At 33.5% G+C, this 17,968-nt stretch overlaps 3 protein-coding genes across 3 annotated transcripts; 2 read left to right on the top strand and 1 right to left on the bottom strand.

Annotated features, from left to right (window-relative positions):
- The first annotated feature begins 1,110 nt into the window (after window positions 1-1,110).
- Window positions 1,111-4,573, top strand: LOC108461181 (transcription factor bHLH79). The gene is made up of 6 exons (XM_017760915.2): window positions 1,111-1,773; window positions 2,197-2,400; window positions 2,594-2,659; window positions 2,780-2,848; window positions 2,946-3,023; window positions 4,202-4,573. Exons 1-6 carry the CDS (start codon window positions 1,462-1,464, stop codon window positions 4,328-4,330), a joined length of 858 nt encoding a protein of 285 aa, XP_017616404.1. The 5' UTR covers window positions 1,111-1,461; the 3' UTR covers window positions 4,331-4,573.
- A 742-nt stretch (window positions 4,574-5,315) lies between these two features.
- LOC108464331 (serine/threonine-protein phosphatase PP2A catalytic subunit-like) lies at window positions 5,316-8,554 on the top strand. Its single transcript, XM_053021113.1, has 7 exons — window positions 5,316-5,787; window positions 6,611-6,725; window positions 7,149-7,257; window positions 7,337-7,414; window positions 7,771-7,962; window positions 8,049-8,196; window positions 8,281-8,554. The coding sequence occupies exons 1-7, from the start codon at window positions 5,535-5,537 to the stop codon at window positions 8,319-8,321; spliced, it is 936 nt and encodes a 311-aa protein (XP_052877073.1). The 5' UTR covers window positions 5,316-5,534; the 3' UTR covers window positions 8,322-8,554.
- A 795-nt stretch (window positions 8,555-9,349) lies between these two features.
- Window positions 9,350-12,013, bottom strand: LOC108462166 (probable myosin-binding protein 5). The gene is made up of 2 exons (XM_053021111.1): window positions 11,082-12,013; window positions 9,350-10,436 (listed from the first exon to the last, which is right to left on the bottom strand). Exons 1-2 carry the CDS (start codon window positions 11,788-11,790, stop codon window positions 9,535-9,537), a joined length of 1,611 nt encoding a protein of 536 aa, XP_052877071.1. The 5' UTR covers window positions 11,791-12,013; the 3' UTR covers window positions 9,350-9,534.
- Between the last annotated feature and the right edge of the window lie 5,955 nt (window positions 12,014-17,968).

The raw sequence follows: 17,968 nt of genomic DNA, 5'->3' as shown, positions 1-17,968 counted from the left end.
AGATAAAATTAATAAAGGAAAGTAAATTAAAAGAATATTTACAATTTTGTTTGATTAAATTATGAAAAATCAAGGAAATGATTGATTATAATGGTTTTTTCAATTATGTTACTTTATAAAATAACCCAAGTAAAAATTCGATAAGATAGAAATGTAATTTCACATCTTAAAAAAAAACTCACTTTCATTTTCTAGCTTTTCAAATAGAAATTCAACTCTTTCTATTTTTCCTTACTCAGATAGAATAAACAATCCAAACAAAGGATAGATGCTATTTTTCTACCCTTTCCTTTCCCTAGTTTTAATGCAATCGAAAACATAATGTTATTTTAACATTGAATAAATTAATTATTTTAAAAACATCAAAGCAATTTATTTTTCTCAATTTCAAGGTGTGTAATTAATGATAATGTTAATATTGAAAAAATTATTGTTATACTAATCAAATTTATATATGATTAACGGAAAATTAATTGAGATTAAAGAAATTAGATTCTTGTAAAAGGATTAACTCTAAGGTCATTAAACTATTAGTAACTTCAAAAGTTTCAAAATGCTCATTAAAATATTTCAAATTTTTTCATTTAAGTAACTAAACTATTCAAAAAATTTTATTTAAGTTATCGAGATAATATGGTTTTTTTAAAAGTCTGGCTCATCAATGAGTAGAAGAACATATCTTAGATTCAAATAGATTTGACGATTAGTGTTGAAAATCAGAGAAGAAAGTTGTTTGAATTTTAGTTCGTAAATTCAGAAAATTTAAAATTGTTTTATGAAAATAACTGAATTGTAAAAGAGATGAGAAAATAAAGCTTTTGATTGATGCAGATGGTGTAAATAAATAAGGCCATATAGTAGTTATTTTAATATCCTAGTGACTTAAATGATAATTTTCATAGTTTAATAATCATTTTGTAATATTTTAAAATTAAATGATCAAAACATAAATTTTTAATAGTTTAATCATCTTTGGTATAGTTTACCTAAAATTATTTATTTAACATTTCAATAAATTGAAAACCCAATTTTGAAAGAAAAAAAATTGAAAATCCCCCCAAAAATGAAAGAGAAAACAAAAGACATGAAGCTAAAAAGCGCATCGTGCACATTGCGCATCCCCATTTTTTCCTTTTCCTTTCCACTCCATCCAAACAAAGATCAGATCTCTTTCTCTATCTCTCTTAATCAGCTTGTTGAACGAGCAGTATCTCTTAATTTCTTTCGCTACCCTTACCCTTTTGTCAACTCGTTAAATAGTCTCCCCCAATCATCCATCCCACTTCCATAACTTAAACCCTCTCCCATCCCATCACCCCAAAAACCCAAACTTTAACCAGGAAAAAAGAACCCACTCCCCCCCCTCTTTTTTTTCCTGTTCTTTTAAAGAACCCAAGATTTTGGATCCAAGTCCCAAACCCAAACTCTCATCCTGTTTTTAATGAAAAAGGGTCTTTCAGAATGGATCCCCCATTGATCAATGAGTCATCCTTTTCAGCAGCCAATCCTTCAGCTTACAGCCTCGCTGAGATTTGGCCTTTCCCGATCAACCCAGGCTCTGACCCAACTGCTGTAACTGGAGGTGGGTTGGGGCTCCGGATAGGTAATTTGGGTGGGTTTGGGGAAACTTCGGGTCTTAGAGATGGGTCCATGGAGGAATCTACTGTGACTGAACAGAGTGTTGGATGTGGAGGTGGGAGAAAAAGGAAGGAATTGAGCTCTGAAGATGAGTCTTCCAAGATTGTTTCTACTACTACTAGTGCCAATGAATTGGTGGGTTTTTTTTTTATTTTTTTATTTTCATGTTGGTTTCGAATTGGAACTTTTGTATTGATTCTTTTTTTTTTTTTAGATTTTCAGTTGCTTGTTAGATAAGAAAATGGTAGGAAAATTTTGGAATTTAAGGCCCATTAGTGCTGGCATTTAGTTATTTTCTCTTTAATGTAAGGTTTTTGGATTGGAATTGATGTGGGTTTTGTTTCATTGTCCGCTTGTTTTACTCAAATTCAGCTATTCCTTTTATTTGCCGCTTATAGCTGAAGCCAAGTTTTGGGCTTGAGGATGAACAGAAATATTTTAAAGATTCAAAATTTGCCTAACTCACTAGAATACTAAGTGGAAATAGGGGTTATGATACGAATTAATGTTGGTTTATGTTTTGGTTTCATGTTGTCTTATGGTTTAATCTTTTAACAGAATGATTCCAATGGAAAACGGATGAAAACTCCGGTCTCAAAGAATGGAAATACGGGTTCTAAAGAAGCCGAGGTGGAAGCGAGTTCTGCAGATGGTAGCAAGCCAGATAAGAATAGCAAACCTGCCGAACCACCTAAGCAAGACTATATTCATGTTAGAGCTAGAAGGGGTCAAGCTACTGATAGCCATAGTCTCGCCGAGAGAGTAATTCACTTTAATCATATAGAATTTGCAATTTTCAACCTCAGAACTTAGGAATGTAGCTTTTATGGACTAGTAAACAGATTTCAGATCCAGATTTATCAGTCTTGCTTGTTCATGTCCTAATTTGATTGGTAAAGCAGGGCGGTTTAGGCCTTTTTTGAACATGTTCTTAGGTTAAAGTTTTCTTCTACAGGCCAGGAGAGAGCGGATTAGTGAGAGGATGAAGATTCTTCAAGATTTGGTCCCTGGATGCAACAAGGTTTTTATTGTTGTGTAGTTGTGTTCTATTTCTGTTCCAATGTGTCTCGAGAAAAAACGTGATGGTTTCAGTGTCTCTTTCTTCTTATTATATTAAACTTAATACAAACTTTTCAATCAGGTCATAGGGAAGGCACTTGTTCTTGATGAGATTATTAATTACATCCAGTCACTGCAGCAGCAGGTTGAGGTATGAATCTGACACATATAACTGTGTTAGTGTCCCGATTTCTGATATTTTAGGTTATCCTCAAGCCTTAACACGTTATTTGAATGTTATTTTGCAGTTCTTGTCAATGAAGCTCGAAGCAGTTAATTCAAGGATAAACGTGAATCCTAGCTTCGAAGGGTTTCACTCAAAGGATGTAAGTATGCTTATGTTGATTGATCACGTAATATTTGTGTCATCATATATGCTATTAGCATGAATAGCATTGAATTGAAGTCCGATGTGAGATAAAAATTGCAGCTTCATTTCGAGTTAATAGAATATCTGAAATTTAAAGCATGAAGTGGTGTACAACCAAGCCTGAGTTTAAGTTCTTTCAAACTAACTTTCATTTGTTGGCCGGAAAGTTATATTTGGAGATTTCTTTAGTAGAATTTTACATTTGAACTCTGCCACATAAGTGCTAAATACATTATGAAGGGTCTTCCCGATTCTAGATCTGACCATTATAAGTAATATCGAGGAAACTTGTAAGCTTAAATTAGGCACTTACTTTAATGATCTCTTAAAGTACTTGCTTCCTTTAATCCAATGACCTCTTTTGAATCAACTTTGATGCCCTGAATTCCAGTGTTGTCTAGGGCATTAGGTGCACTTTTGGTGCTAGACCCTTATATTGCCTCAAGCACTAGGCGTAGAAAACCGCTTTTCCGAGTGAAGTGCAATATGAATGTGTATATATACATAAATTAATTTTCTATATAAAGATTAAAGCGAACTTCAATGAGGTGGGCTTTTTTTATGCCTATCGCCTTACTAAAATTGTACGTAGGCACACTAGCCATGTGCCTGATCGAATGCACCTTGAAGTCTAGTGCAAGGAGCAAGCACGGGTGTCCTTCGGTGCACCTTGTCAAAAGTGCTATACTCGTGATTTATATAGCAAACTTTTCAGCACCCTTATCTCTGTTTGTCCCACGTGTTCAACCCAAAATATCGAACATGCTCCTCTATGTTCAGTGTTATGTTCTTCTACTTTTCTACATCTTTTTTTTTAATGTAAACATGTAGCCATATTACTCATCTGTTGGCATTATTCACCAGTGCGATCAACGTAACTTAAAATCTGCACCATTCATCATGTTGACTATTGCCTTTGAAATGATACATTTGGCACTGCAGAACTTGGCATATAAACTCTGATACTAGATGTTAAATGCCCTCTTAAGTTACTGTCAGCAATGTCTAGAATCTAGATGTGAGACTTATTCTAGGGAATTTTTATGAAGTTAAACTACTATCTTTTTACATATCCAAGCATAGAATTATTGTAGCTGCGGTGTAATATCTTAACGTTTCAATCTGGTCTTTTAGCTTGGTTTGCAGCCAATTGATGGTGCTGGAATGATATTCGGCTCACAAACAGCGAGGGAATATGCTCAAGGGTCGCACCCCGAATGGCTGCAGATGCATGTCGGTGGAAATTTCGAAAGGGCAGCGTAATTCGTAGAAAATCCTTGTTGGCTTACAAAGCAACAAAGAACAGTCTGTTTGTTGTCTGATTTAGATCAAATTACATGTGTTGCAAGAAACGTGTTTGATAAATGTGGACTAGTGTTGTTAAATTTGTAATATCATATACATCTTGTAGAAAATGCACATCTAATCTCTTGTTATATGTTTTCATCTGACTAATTCAGGTAACTCCATTGTATCAGTTTAACTAAACGAAAAATTTCCTCTGAACTGTTGCATCCCCTGTTCTTGTTGTCTAGTGATCGAATCATAATATCTTTTCAATTGTTTTAGGAACAACATGAACTTCACTAAAAAATGGCTTCCTTTTGTGTGTGTATATACATATTTGTATATATGCATGGCATGGCTTAAATAATGGGGACTAAGTTGAAATTTATCAATTTTCTTTTTTTGTGTTGTGGAGTGATACTTTGATAAAGTTTCAAATATGATGGTAACCTTGCATTTTATAAATTGTATAATCCACACTAATCATACAAGTTTTAATTAAAACAAATGATATGTTGTATTTGATTTTCAGTGTTTTTTCGTTTATTATGATTTTAAATAGTGATAAATTATCATAATTTTTAGTATTATACTGTAATATCATATATTCGTATGTGACCTGTTAACTTAAAACTTAAGTGGTTTTATATATTTTCTTGAAACTTTATGCAATTAATATTTTAATAATTTAATCGTTAAATTTATTAATATATTTATATTTGTAATGCATGTAAAATAAATAGTTGTATTGTTATATTGATCTATAAATAATCTTGTTTGACACAAGCTTAAACCATGCTATAAAAAAAATAAAATAGGACTTGATTGATTTTCATTTTTGAAAAATGGTATTTGAAGATTTACTTTATATGTATATAAAAAGCTCTACACTATAATTATTGCAATGTAAGGGATGCAATTCAGAAATAGAGAAAATTTAGGGGCTTAAAAACGCAAATTCCAATAATTATCTGGTAACAAAAGTAACGTTTAGCTTCACGGCAATAGAAAAAAAAGAAAAAGAAAAGCTTTGAGGTCCAAATTGAATCTCCCCAAACCCTAACCATGACCTGATCCGAAATCCCCAAAATCTCTCATCTTCATCCTCCACCGTCCGATCAAAGCTCCATCATAGAATAAAAGCAAAAGAAATCACCAGAAAAACCTGAACTGCTTGACGATGCCGTCCCACGGGGATCTGGATCGTCAGATCGAGCACTTAATGCAGTGCAAGCCGCTATCGGAAACGGAGGTGAAGACTCTGTGCGAGCAGGCGCGTGCGATCCTTGTGGAGGAGTGGAATGTTCAGCCGGTGAAGTGTCCGGTCACCGTCTGCGGCGATATCCACGGCCAATTTCACGATCTCGTCGAACTGTTTCGCATCGGTGGCCACGCTCCCGACACTAATTATCTCTTTATGGGCGATTACGTAGGTAGGTCCAATTTTCCTTGCATTTAATTGTCATTGCTTAATTTTTCATTTAAGTTGTTTTAAGTTTTAGTAATATATATTTTATAATTTTATTGATTAGTTTTTTTTTAAATATTACGGAGTTGTGGTTTTAGATATGAGCACTTTTAATTGAAAACAGCCAAGCTGAAAGGAAGATTTAGGAAAGGAAATGATACCCTCTTAATTTTTGGTTTTAAAAGTTCTTTGTGGTTGGAAATTGGTTTAATTTGTCCGTACAAAAGCAAAGCTCTAATGTTTAATACGGGAGTTTTTGGAGAATAACTTATATTTATCATCTAGCTAGTTGACATAGAATTGTTAGTCAAGATTAAGATACAGCTGCTGGATTAGAGATATGTGAACTTTTGAAGAGTTTCCTTATTTAGCCTGAACTTGTTAAATTTCAAACTAGCAGAGTCTGTTTCTGAGAGTTTAATTACTGGTTGATTTTCATGTTGTTTGATTTCATCTGTGGTCGTCTCAATTTAGTGTCATACATTAAATATGAGCCACAAGTACGACAGATTTACCCTACAGCTAAAAATATTCAGGTTTTCAAAAATCTAGATTTGAGGCACTCGGCTGTAATTTCACGATGATGGTAATGTAGAAGATAGTGGAGAGTCTTTAGATTGAGTTTCATTAACAATCTAGTAATGATGGTTCACTGTTTGTTTTTCTCTGATATGGTCTTCTCCGGCCTTTTTCTTGCCTTACATTGCAACAAATCATGAATATTGATGCATCTTTAGTAGTTGATTTGCATGTAGCACTAACTTATGTCTTGTTCTTGTTGTATGCAGATCGAGGATATTACTCTGTGGAGACTGTCACTCTTTTAGTTGCACTGAAAGTTCGTTATAGAGATAGAATAACTATTTTAAGAGGAAATCATGAGAGCCGGCAGATAACTCAAGTGTGCGATATACATATTTAGTGTTTTTCTCCTTTTTCATTTTGTAATTGCACTAATAGTATTGTTTTTTGCCACCTTAATTGATTTCTGCATTTTGGAGCCAAATAGTATTCGTGCACATTCTCTGGGGTACTTTAATTTTCTTAGATAGCATATGTTAGTGTCGGTAAAATGAAAATTGAAAATGTAAATAATAAGGTTTTCCTGCAAGAAAGTTTGCTTGATTCGTTCATTGTAACTTTTGACAAGGCAAATTAATCACCGCTTGTAAAAGAGATTGGAGAATCAGAGCATGGACACTAGTTAACCTGCAACACATACCAGATAAACTAATGTTTCATGATAAGCTAGTATTAAGGGTTGAAGTTTTTTAGTGATTTTGCCAAATCAGTCCGTGTTCAATAACCAATTACCACTCTTTTCAGGTATGGCTTTTATGATGAATGCTTGAGAAAATATGGAAATGCTAATGTCTGGAAGTATTTCACTGACCTCTTTGATTATTTACCTCTCACTGCCCTGATTGAAAGTCAGGTTTGAATTCTCTGACACTTTCATGTTGATTACTTCCAAATCTCAGCTGAGTGCTGATAACTATTCATATTCCTTGCAGATTTTCTGCTTGCATGGTGGACTATCCCCATCTTTGGATACATTAGATAACATCCGTGCTCTGGACCGCATACAGGAGGTAAACCTGTATAAAGTTTATAGTTTTAAAAGTAGATTGTCCGCCTTGTTAAGAGCCCTATAGTCTGTGCCATAAAACATTATAATACATACATAGTGCATTATTAAGTATTCCATATAGAGTTAATGGGTATTATCTTTTGAAAATAGGTGGGTTAGACTGTTTACGAGTTAATGAATTGCTGCCTGTCTTTGTTAATGTCAATCCTAAAGATTCTAATAATAGTGTTGATGCTTATATGGTAAAGTCACAACAGCAACATCTATTAAACTTGTAGGCACTCTCTTTTCACTGTATTTTCCAAAGCCTAACAGGCATCATCAAATCAAGTATTTTCACATTTATTGGCCGTGTAGGTCCCTCATGAGGGTCCAATGTGTGATCTCTTATGGTCTGATCCTGATGACCGATGTGGATGGGGAATATCTCCTCGGGGGGCTGGGTATACCTTCGGACAGGATATTTCTGGGCAGTTCAACCACACAAATGGGCTCACTCTGATTTCTAGAGCTCACCAGCTTGTTATGGAAGGATATAATTGGTCCCAGGTTTGTGGATTCCTCATCAAAATAGAAGCATATGTTGCATAGTTTGTTTTCATAGATTGTGTATGTTAACATCTGTATTATTGTAGGACAAGAATGTGGTAACAGTGTTCAGTGCACCAAATTACTGCTACCGTTGTGGGAATATGGCTGCAATACTTGAGATTGGGGAGAATATGGAGCAAAGTTTTCTTCAGTTTGACCCAGCTCCACGTCAGATCGAACCAGAGACCACGCGTAGAACCCCTGATTATTTTTTATAATTCCCGTAGCGTACGTCCGACCAGCTAAAATTTCATATTTCCTGTTGTGTTTTTGTAGATGTGTTTTACAACAATCAGAGAGTTCTGGCATCTAGTTGAGGGAAGGACAAAAGAAACCATTGCTGTTTTTTCTTCTTTTTTTTTATCATTCTTTTGGTTGTTCTGCTGCTGCTGCATTCATATGAGTCTCTATAGGTTTCATTTGTAGAATAAGTTTTTTTTTTCCTTTAATTTTTTTTCTGTGTTTCGAGTTTAAATCATCTGGGGTGATTAAAGTGCATGTTCCATTTTGTAAAATGTTGATTATATGTGAGAGATGTTTCTTTGTGGTACATGATTTCCCAAACTTGTTAATTTTTTTAACTGAATTGTAGCTCAATTTTGAAATGCAAGCGTTAAGTCAGTTCCTTGGTGAATTGCTTTTACTTTTAAACGTTTCAGTGGGGTGTTTTGCAGAATGAAATAAAACCCAGTATTTGAAATGGATTTCTCTTTGGTTACCCCCCCCTTTTTTTGTAGCGATATTTATAAATTGTTACCTATATTCACATTGTATTTGTAGGCACATGTTTGTTTTTCCTCCCTGGTGCAACCTAATCCTCTAGTTAGGCAACGGTTTTTCTAATGCACTATATAATTATTCATGTTTTCCCATTTATTTATTTTCTATTATTTTCCAACCAAAGTCGACATCGACATCAACAGTGGAGGAGTTTTTGAGGGCGGAAATCATGGAGTTTTCTTGTTCGGGTGAAATATAACAAGGGAAGATGGTGGTGACATCATACCGAGTGGAACTACGGTAAATCATTGTATTTTCTTTTTTCTAAGTATAAAAAATTAAAATTTAATGGGTATAGCAATGGTGTTGATTGATATTTTTAAAGAGAAACAAATTTTCTTTTGTTTTAGCAAGTTTAATTAGCATCCTGTTAAGGTTTTAATTGTTGAGTGATAATTTTGATCAATTTTTCTAGCTGTAGTGACTAAATTGATAAAAAAATTAGGGTTACCAAAATAAAAATGATGTTATTTTAGGTGAACCTCAAGTATAATTTACCCAAATAATTAGTATAATGCAATAAAATAAATTAATAATTAAGATCTAAACCATGATAAATAATATATTTAAATAACGTCCATGTGATATGAGTTTAATTAAAAACATACAAAAATACTACTATCTTTACTCGATCTTAATAATAGAAATAAGAAAATCTCAACAATACAAAGGTTACAAGCAATGGAGCTCAGAAAAAGGCTCTTCCATATTACAAAAAACCAGAAACAAAAGGCCATCAAAGCCCAACATCTAACTACGCTCCTGCTCTTCATCCATGTCGTCATCATTAATCTCACTCGTATTCCTTTGAAACCTTCCCATTGATGAAATATGCATTTTCTTTTCTAGTATTTTCAACCGGTCCATTTGACGCATTGCTTTCTTGGGTAAGTCAACGGTTTCGCCTCCGGTCTTCTCTGGCGTCGGACTCGGATTCGAATCGGAAACTTTCTTGGGTTTGTTCATGGCTTCCGCACCGATCTTGTCCTGGTTGATGGGATTCGATACGGATTGATTTTGAGTCTCCGGTTTATCCCCAGCAGGGACGGTAGATTCCGGTTTACCATTGGAGGATGAAAGCGACGACGTTTTCAACACTTGATCTCCTTCAACGTTCACTTCTCCTTGCTTTTCGAAATCGCCTTCTTGTAAGCGTCCGTATTTCTTTCTGTAAGCTTCGAGTTCGGCTTCTAACTCATTGAGTTCATCTTCTCTTTTGGCTACTAAATTGATCATCTCTTCAAGTGCTTCTTGATCGTATTCGGCTTGTTCTTCCATCATTCTTTGGTACTGTAAGGCTTCCATTTGGACGGCGGCTTTCTCGGTTTGTAACCTGGTGATCATCGCCATCGCGTTGTAAGCCGCTACGGCGGATGCACTTCGTTCTTCGTCAAGCTCCATGTACAATGCCATTAGTGATTTACGATCCATGCGAGGACTGCTGGGGACTTGGCCTTCGCCGATCTCTGACGCGAACTCGGTTTTTTGAAGCAGTACTTTCCTCGGAGTTCGGGTCCACCGAGGACTGTTTGATGCCGAGTCCGATAAGGGGATCCCGAAGAACCTGTTTCCTTTCATAAAGTTGGGGGTCTTATCTTCTTCATCACCTTCTGGCATCGATGGCAGTGTACCACCCTTGCCATCATCCTTCACTGTTAAACATTCATCACCAACATATAAAACCAATATTTTCAAAATGGTTTATATATTATATAAATTGACCCAAACTGTATTATATTAATATCTTCCGAAAATATTGTATAAAAGGGTTAATTATATGAATTGGATCTTATTTTATTAATCTAACCATTAATTTAAATATTATCGATTAAATATTAATTTAGTGAACACCAATACTGCTGCAGCAATAAACAAAAAAGGGTTTAAGTAAACCTCAATTTATTATTTTTCCTATTTAATTGATGTTTTTCTTTTATAATAATAGTTTACATTAGAATCATCAACATTAAATATTAATTAAAATTCAATATTGAATACACCTAAAACACATATATCAAAATTTCAATATATTTAGTATATGATCAACTTATATATATATATATATATGTGATATATTAACACTCAAATACAAATAGTTCTTGTAGTAAATATATTCATGTTTAATATATTTTAAATATGCTAATTGTTAGACCCAAAGTTAAAATGTAATATAAAAAAGCTTACTGAAGTTTAATAATTAATAACAATTTATAATTGTTATAATAGGAAAAGTTTGATGCAATTAACCTAATAGAAACAAACCTAATGCATGCATCGTTTAAAAAGTTTAAACTTACGTGGCTTTTCAAGTCCCTTTGAGCGATCATTATCCTCCTGGACCTCTGGTTCATCCGGTTTAAGCTTGAGCTCCGTATATTTAATAGCCGGAGCCCGAGGAGATGGCGAAGGTGCTAACGAAGACATGGAAGAATTCTTTCCTTTAGAGCCATTAGAACCTATAGATTTCACCTTCAATGGTTGCCCACAACAAGTACACCGATGATCATTACTCTTCTCAAAAACCACTTCTTCATCCTTTTTAGCACCACCAGGCAAAGACAATTGAACTTCATTATCTTCATCAACCAACAACTGATCAATATCCTTATGCAAGATCCCCAACAAGGATTTGTACGTATCACAATCGGTTTCTCTCTCGGTTGCAAAAGACAAGAGACAACTCTCGCACAAGCTCCGTATGTCGGAGAGCTTCTTATGAGCATGACAAAAAGCAAGACACGACACGTTCTTCTTATGGTTGTCGCAAATAGAATCGTTGTAATAGAAATCGGTTGATCGGCCAGCTAGGAGACGGTCAAGCCTGGTACAAAGCAAGCAAGGGATCGGCAACTCAAAGAACTTGGCGAATTCATTGGCGAATAATGCGATGAAGCCGTCGATGAACAACATGAAGATCATAATCCATTCTAACAATGCGTAAATGAAGAAATTGGGGACTGCACCCAGCTGTTGTTCTACGAATTGCTTAAATGATCGCTTCGCCATCTCCAAAATATATAAAGAACCCAAAAAACCAAATATTATATTTATATAAAATGTATAATTAATTATTGAGAAGGGAGATCATGACAGGGAGACCAATATCATGAACCCCCTCTCTCTTTTTTGGTTGCGGGAGACAAAGAGAGAAAGAAAATGGAGGTTAATGTGGAGTTTAAAGGAAACAAAGATTAGGGTTGGATGAGTTTTTTTTTCTTCTTTTGACTATAAATAAGAGAATGCTTATGAGGGAATTGAGATTGTTAGGAAAATTTTGGACCTCAAAATGGGGTATTTTCATGCACTTTCCAACCAATTGTAAGCTTAATTTAAGGGTTTTTCTACATGGAAAATTTACCAATTTGTTAAAAGGGGAGGTGGGAATCATCCTAAAATGGGAAAGAATGTTGGGTTTGTATGTATGTAGTATGTAGGTGTTTATGGGATATAATAAATTTGTATTATGTATTAGTTACTTACCTATTTTCATGCATGAGTTGCATAAATCTCTACAAAGGAATTGGCCGCAAAATCAAATATTTTTTTTTTGTTTTTTTAGAAATCATTTCGTCTAAATATATAATGAACAATTAAATTAAGCATAAAATATATCTAATTAAAAGTCACACAAAATCTTAAATATGAAATGTCAAAATTTTCTAGACTCATATTTACTATTAAACTTAAATTTCATTTGCTTTAATTTCTATCATCATGTTATAACATAAATTTGTACAAAAAAAAAATTTAGGAATGTTGTTGTTATACTCTTATAAGAGAAAGACTCGTGATAGAACATGGAATAATTTGCAGACAACTTTTCAACGAGAACATACGCACATAACCCTCCATTGAGAACAATTCATAATGACTCTTTGCTCAAGACAACTCATAAAGAACCCTTCGCATATCCTATCTGAACTGACTTAAAAATTACCGCTATGCACCTCACGAGGATCACTTCATGACCATCCTCCGTGGGGACCATTGAGACCAAGTGTGTAGCCAGGGGGCTGGCAAGGATCCCAACCCCCTAAAATGGAATATTTTTCAATTAAGTTCTTTAAATTTTTAAAATTTTAAATTAGTAAAGGTAAAATTGCACTTTGACCTCTCTTAAAAATGATAAAAATTTGATTCAATCATTTAAAAATTATAAAGATATAAGCTATTAAAATAGTGAAATTGTATTTTTACTATCGTAAAATTTAAAATTTAATTTCGGCCTCCCTAAAAAAATTTTCTACCTTTGACCTTAATTGAAACTCAATAGCCTTGTATACCCTCAAAGAGGAAAATGTCAAAACAGATCACACAATACACTATATAGCAACAATTGGCCTGTAACAGACTATCATCTGATGGACCACACGATCATGCCTACTTACATACTATCAATTATGTGTCATTATATAAGATATGACCCTCTATGTATATACCCTAGAGAGACTAAAGATCCCCTTTTTCTCAAGAACAACCCCAACTAATAGTCAAGTATCTCTCTTCTTCTCCTTCTCCTTACTACTTCAACTCCAACTCTCCGCGTTATCACTGCTATGTTTTCCTCCTTGTTGAGCAATAGTATCAACTGTTGTCTTATTTTTTATAAAGATTTTTATATCTGATTTTGAGTATCCCAATCCAAAATTTATTCCAACTGTTTCGTGCAATAAACTTCTAAGAAATAAGATGTTTTAACCATGTCAATGGAGACAAGTCCAATTGCGTCACTCATTTGTCTTAATCATGTTTTGAGAGGATCGAAACAAGGATCGTATCAAACACGTGTTCGAAGTGTCCCTGCTTCGTAGACTTCCACGGTGCTGAACTCAGCCAAATCACGTTTTAATTATTCTCCAACAGTAATTAATGTCCAACGAACAACCGTTTCTACAAATGTTGTTTACTTGTACGTCCAAACATTTGAAAATTAAATAAGATGCTACCAAAAGCACTGAAGTACCTCATGCCTGGTTGCCTTGCGAGACACATCAGATTCTGTCTTAAAATTCCTTATACAAGTGATGAAGTTATAGTGGAAAGCAGCTTACCAACGAATCTCATTCCATATATATGACTTTTTATATTTTACTTGAAAACAACTACCAAAGATGCTGATTGCTCAATGCTATCCACAAATGCTTTTTTGTTGCCAAACAAGATTAGTGTCAATCTAGAATCACACCAAATCTTTCATGTAAATCATGTTGTTCAATTATGACAAATATTTTGATGGGAAGTAATTGAAATTACCGAAAATCGTGGAAGTTCAATAGGTGCTATTTTTTCCTCAATAAACACAAATAGGTAATTATGGTAAATTCATAAACACAAAATCAACTATAATAATAGCAAAATGAGACAAGAATTTTAAGTGGAAAATCTTTTAAAATAGAAGGTAAAAATCACAGGACTTGATAACACACTAAAAAGTTCTATTGTATACAAAGGTCTTGCTATAAAATCACAATATAAAATTATTATTGTTGAAATAACACAATCTCACGTCTATTATAAATAAATGTGGTTTGTCTAATTTAAATGATTTCAAATTTTGTCAACTTTTCATAAGACAAATTTTCCTTATTCCTATTTGTCTCATTATGGAGCATTTTCAAATCCAATAATCAATGCTCAAAAATTAAATCAAATTGAGACTCCCAGACCCATCACAACTGTCGTAAAGATTTTGACTTGGGTTTTTATTAATTAATTTATATCATTTGTAGTGAAATTTTAGACATGTCCATGCTTCATTGGATTCATATTAGACTACAATTGGGTACCCTTATACTCACTCAAATGCCTATAGAAAAGGACTTAATTGTCGTGGAATGAGCAAAGGGATCCATCCAACCAACTTTAACAAAGTTAATCCATAATGTTCCATGGCTATAACATAGCTGAACCCACGTAATGAATCTACTGACTCAATTCTCTCGAATTGCTTGGAAAACACGTTTCGTTCCCAGCCTTATTTATACACCACATGTTTATCTAAATTACCTTTTATCTTTAATTCAATTATAATATTTGTGAGTGGAGTCTGTAACAAATATGATCGAGAAAAGAAACGAGAGATCCCTTTGTGAGAAATCAATGAAGATGGTGGTGAACATCATTAGACTCTCATCATTTTCGATCGCCAAGATGAGTCTCGGAGAACCAACGACAGCAACAACCAAAAGCCCCGAGCCGACGACCGGTTCAGACACGTTCACCGACGGACCGTCTCGATTTTCCGGGAGCCACAAGCAGAGTAGGTCAAAGCCTTATTCGTTCATGATGGAGCCAGCTGCAAGCGAAGAGAATGAATCGAGGATGGTTCGTGAAGAAAAAGAACATAGCGATGGCCGTTTTGCTGCGTATATAAGGAAAGTACATGAGAAGAATCGAAGAAATTCGCATGAAGCATCAAAGCATTCATCCTATATACTGCCACCTCCACCCACTCCATTAAGAAGAAGGAAGTAACCTTTCCTTCATATGCACCATTGAATTTCAGTTTCTGGGCTTTTTTATATATAAATAAGAATGTTTTGTTTAATAACATGAACATGCAAAGTTTTTTTTGGTTCTTTTTTTTTTTCCTCCATGTTAATCCGTAGTCCTCAGGGCGTAGAGCTTGGTTAAATGGTGTAATATCCATTTTAGCCCCTCTTAAAGTTAATCTTTTAATTTAATTCCTTTTAGCCTTTTAATCAAATAGAGAAATTGTATTTTTGGCTCCTTTCAAAAGTTAATTAGTTTAAGTCATTTTAATAGAAGGTTTTTAGGTAGGCGCTCCAAAAAAAGGGGTTGGAAATGGAGGACATGGTTATTTAAATTAGACTAAAACAAAACCTTAGAGAAAGAGATTGAATTGATTGAACCGTGAATTGTGTTGAATCGCGGTTGAAGTATGAGTGGGTTAAACCGGGTATTTTATGTTTTAAGGCCAAAATTCTTGGCCCAAATAAGAAGAAAAACCCAACCCTAAATTCACTAACTCACTAACTCAAACCCAACCCAAATTCAAAAAAATAAATCTGTATTGTTATATAATTGATGTAGTCACTTTGTTAATGTTTTTAAAATTTTAATTCAATTTGAACCGTATAATGGATGTTTAAGTTATTATTTTTATTTAAATGTATTTATAATTTAAAAAAAAATTAATTTTTTTTAGAATATTTCCTTTTTTTTTTTAAATAGTGAACTGTCAAATTAACAGTTAGATCAATTAGATTTAATCGAACGGACGATCAAGTCAATTAAACTAATTAATCAAAAATTAATGATACTAACGATTCAACCATCGATTCAATTTTAAATAGAGCTAAGCACAGCTTATTAAAGCATTATGAATCACAAAATCTAGTATACACAGTCCCTCCAACCAAGGGTTTACATATAGGTAAAGGCCTGGATCTTCAATTGGTGCAATCTTGGCCGTAAAACCTGCTACTGAGTTCACCTCTCACGTGCCCATGCTATTAGATTTGGTCCCTTCATCCCTCATTATCAGTTTCAACCACAACATTCCTAATTTCCTATACCCTTTTGTCCCATGCTAAGAACAGGCCATTAAAGACAACCCATACTCACGGTACATGTAACAGTCTAATTTTCAGTAGTGTCGGAACAGTGATTTGAGATCACTAAATCCAACAAATGAGTAGGAAATATTATTAATTTAGTGAGTATAAGTTAAATGTGAAGTTAGGAAAAATTTTGAAATAGTGAATAGTGTACTAAAATAAATATTAAAATAATTAGAATCGAAAACGAGGTATCGAGACCTCGAGAATTTTAAATCGAGCCATAAATATTTTTATAAATATTTATGGAGTGTTAATATGTTAGTATTAAAGTTTTGTCAAGAAATTTTAAAGTTCTGATAGTTAATTGAGCAAAAAGGACTAAATTGTATCAAATGCAAAATTATCGAAAATGATTAAATAGCTTAACTGATAAAATAAAGAGGGTTTAAAAGGAAAATAGACCCAAGTTCTATTTGGACTGGACGGCAAGGGCATGAAATCAGCAAGAAAATAAGGAGAATTAAGGGCAAAATTGAAAAATTACAAAATTTACTTAATAAAGCTAGGACTAAAGTGGAATTATCTAGATTTCTCTTTATTTTTTCTACATTCTCATAAGAAAAACGCCATGGAAGAGTTCCCTTAAGCTGGTTTTTCATATTTTTACTTCAAGTAAGTTCAATTCTTGATTATTTCTTGAAATTTTTGTGTTTTTGTGACTTTTACAACTAGGTCCACTTGTTGAATTCATTAGTTTTTGATTCTATGAAAGAAATTGAAAGTTTCTATGAATATGTGCTGGAAGTATATGATGATTTGGCATGGAATTAGAGCTCTAAATTGTTTATATGTTGATTTTATTGAAAGAATTGAATAGAAAGTGAATGTTTGGGACCTAATTGTAAAAGAGTTTGAAGTTAGAGTTTTATGTGGAAATTCTGAATTTCAATAGTTATGAAATAACTTATAATGTTTATTAAAAGTATTAATTGAGAAAATTATCTTAATTGAGGGGTTAATTGAGCAAGGACTGAATTGTATGAATTGTGAAATTTGGGGCAAAATGGAAATTAACATTTTGCACTAAAACTGTTTTGGATAGCAGCAGTAGTCTAACTTTGAAAAATCACAAAAAATTGTATAAATGGAATTAGAGGATCAATAAAATATTAAATTAAAGCTTATTGAGTCTAGTTTCTTATAAAAGAAATTATGTAACCAGTGGAATTGTAAATCATGAGATATGATAAATTTTGTGAGACAAGATTAGAATGATTTCGGGTTCCCCTGTTCTGACTTTGTAAAATCATAAAAAATTGGATAAAAATAATTAGGGGCTTAAATTTATATTTTTAGGATCCTGAATGAGTCTATTTTCAATAGAAACAAACAGGAACATCATTTAAATCCTGTACGAGGAGATAATTAATTTTTAGTGAAGAAGGGTTAGAACTGTCAGACAGCAGAACAGGGGAGACTTCAATGAATAAACTGTATTAATTGGCCTAACCAAAAATAATGAAATTTTTATGGTAATAAGACATATGAGTCTAGTTTCTGGGAAATTTTATGGATATTAATTTGGAGTTTTGTAGCTCAAGATAAAAATAATTTAGTGACTATGATACGGATAGATAGCTTGAATATTTACATAAGTAAAT

The sequence above is a fragment of the Gossypium arboreum genome, chromosome 11 (genome assembly GCF_025698485.1).
Source record: "Gossypium arboreum isolate Shixiya-1 chromosome 11, ASM2569848v2, whole genome shotgun sequence".
Taxonomy (NCBI): Eukaryota; Viridiplantae; Streptophyta; class Magnoliopsida; order Malvales; family Malvaceae; genus Gossypium; species Gossypium arboreum.
Note: the sequence above shows the minus strand (reverse complement) of the source record. Positions and strands in the feature narration are given on the sequence as shown.

What these genes read in the sequence shown, in the direction of transcription:
- LOC108464331 (XM_053021113.1), top strand. Translation starts at nt 5,535, where the DNA reads ATGCCGTCCCACGGGGATCTGGATCGTCAGATCGAGCACTTAATGCAG. An exon ending in AGCCGGCAGATAACTCAAGT is followed by an intron (nt 6,726 to 7,148) that starts GTGCGATATACA and finishes CACTCTTTTCAG; the next exon opens with GTATGGCTTTTATGATGAAT. An exon ending in CTGCCCTGATTGAAAGTCAG is followed by an intron (nt 7,258 to 7,336) that starts GTTTGAATTCTC and finishes TATTCCTTGCAG; the next exon opens with ATTTTCTGCTTGCATGGTGG.
- LOC108462166 (XM_053021111.1), bottom strand. Translation starts at nt 11,790, where the DNA reads ATGGCGAAGCGATCATTTAAGCAATTCGTAGAACAACAGCTGGGTGCA. An exon ending in AAAGGGACTTGAAAAGCCAC is followed by an intron (nt 10,437 to 11,081) that starts GTAAGTTTAAAC and finishes AATGTTTAACAG; the next exon opens with TGAAGGATGATGGCAAGGGT.
- LOC108461181 (XM_017760915.2), top strand. Translation starts at nt 1,462, where the DNA reads ATGGATCCCCCATTGATCAATGAGTCATCCTTTTCAGCAGCCAATCCT. An exon ending in TGGTCCCTGGATGCAACAAG is followed by an intron (nt 2,660 to 2,779) that starts GTTTTTATTGTT and finishes CTTTTCAATCAG; the next exon opens with GTCATAGGGAAGGCACTTGT. An exon ending in CACTGCAGCAGCAGGTTGAG is followed by an intron (nt 2,849 to 2,945) that starts GTATGAATCTGA and finishes GTTATTTTGCAG; the next exon opens with TTCTTGTCAATGAAGCTCGA.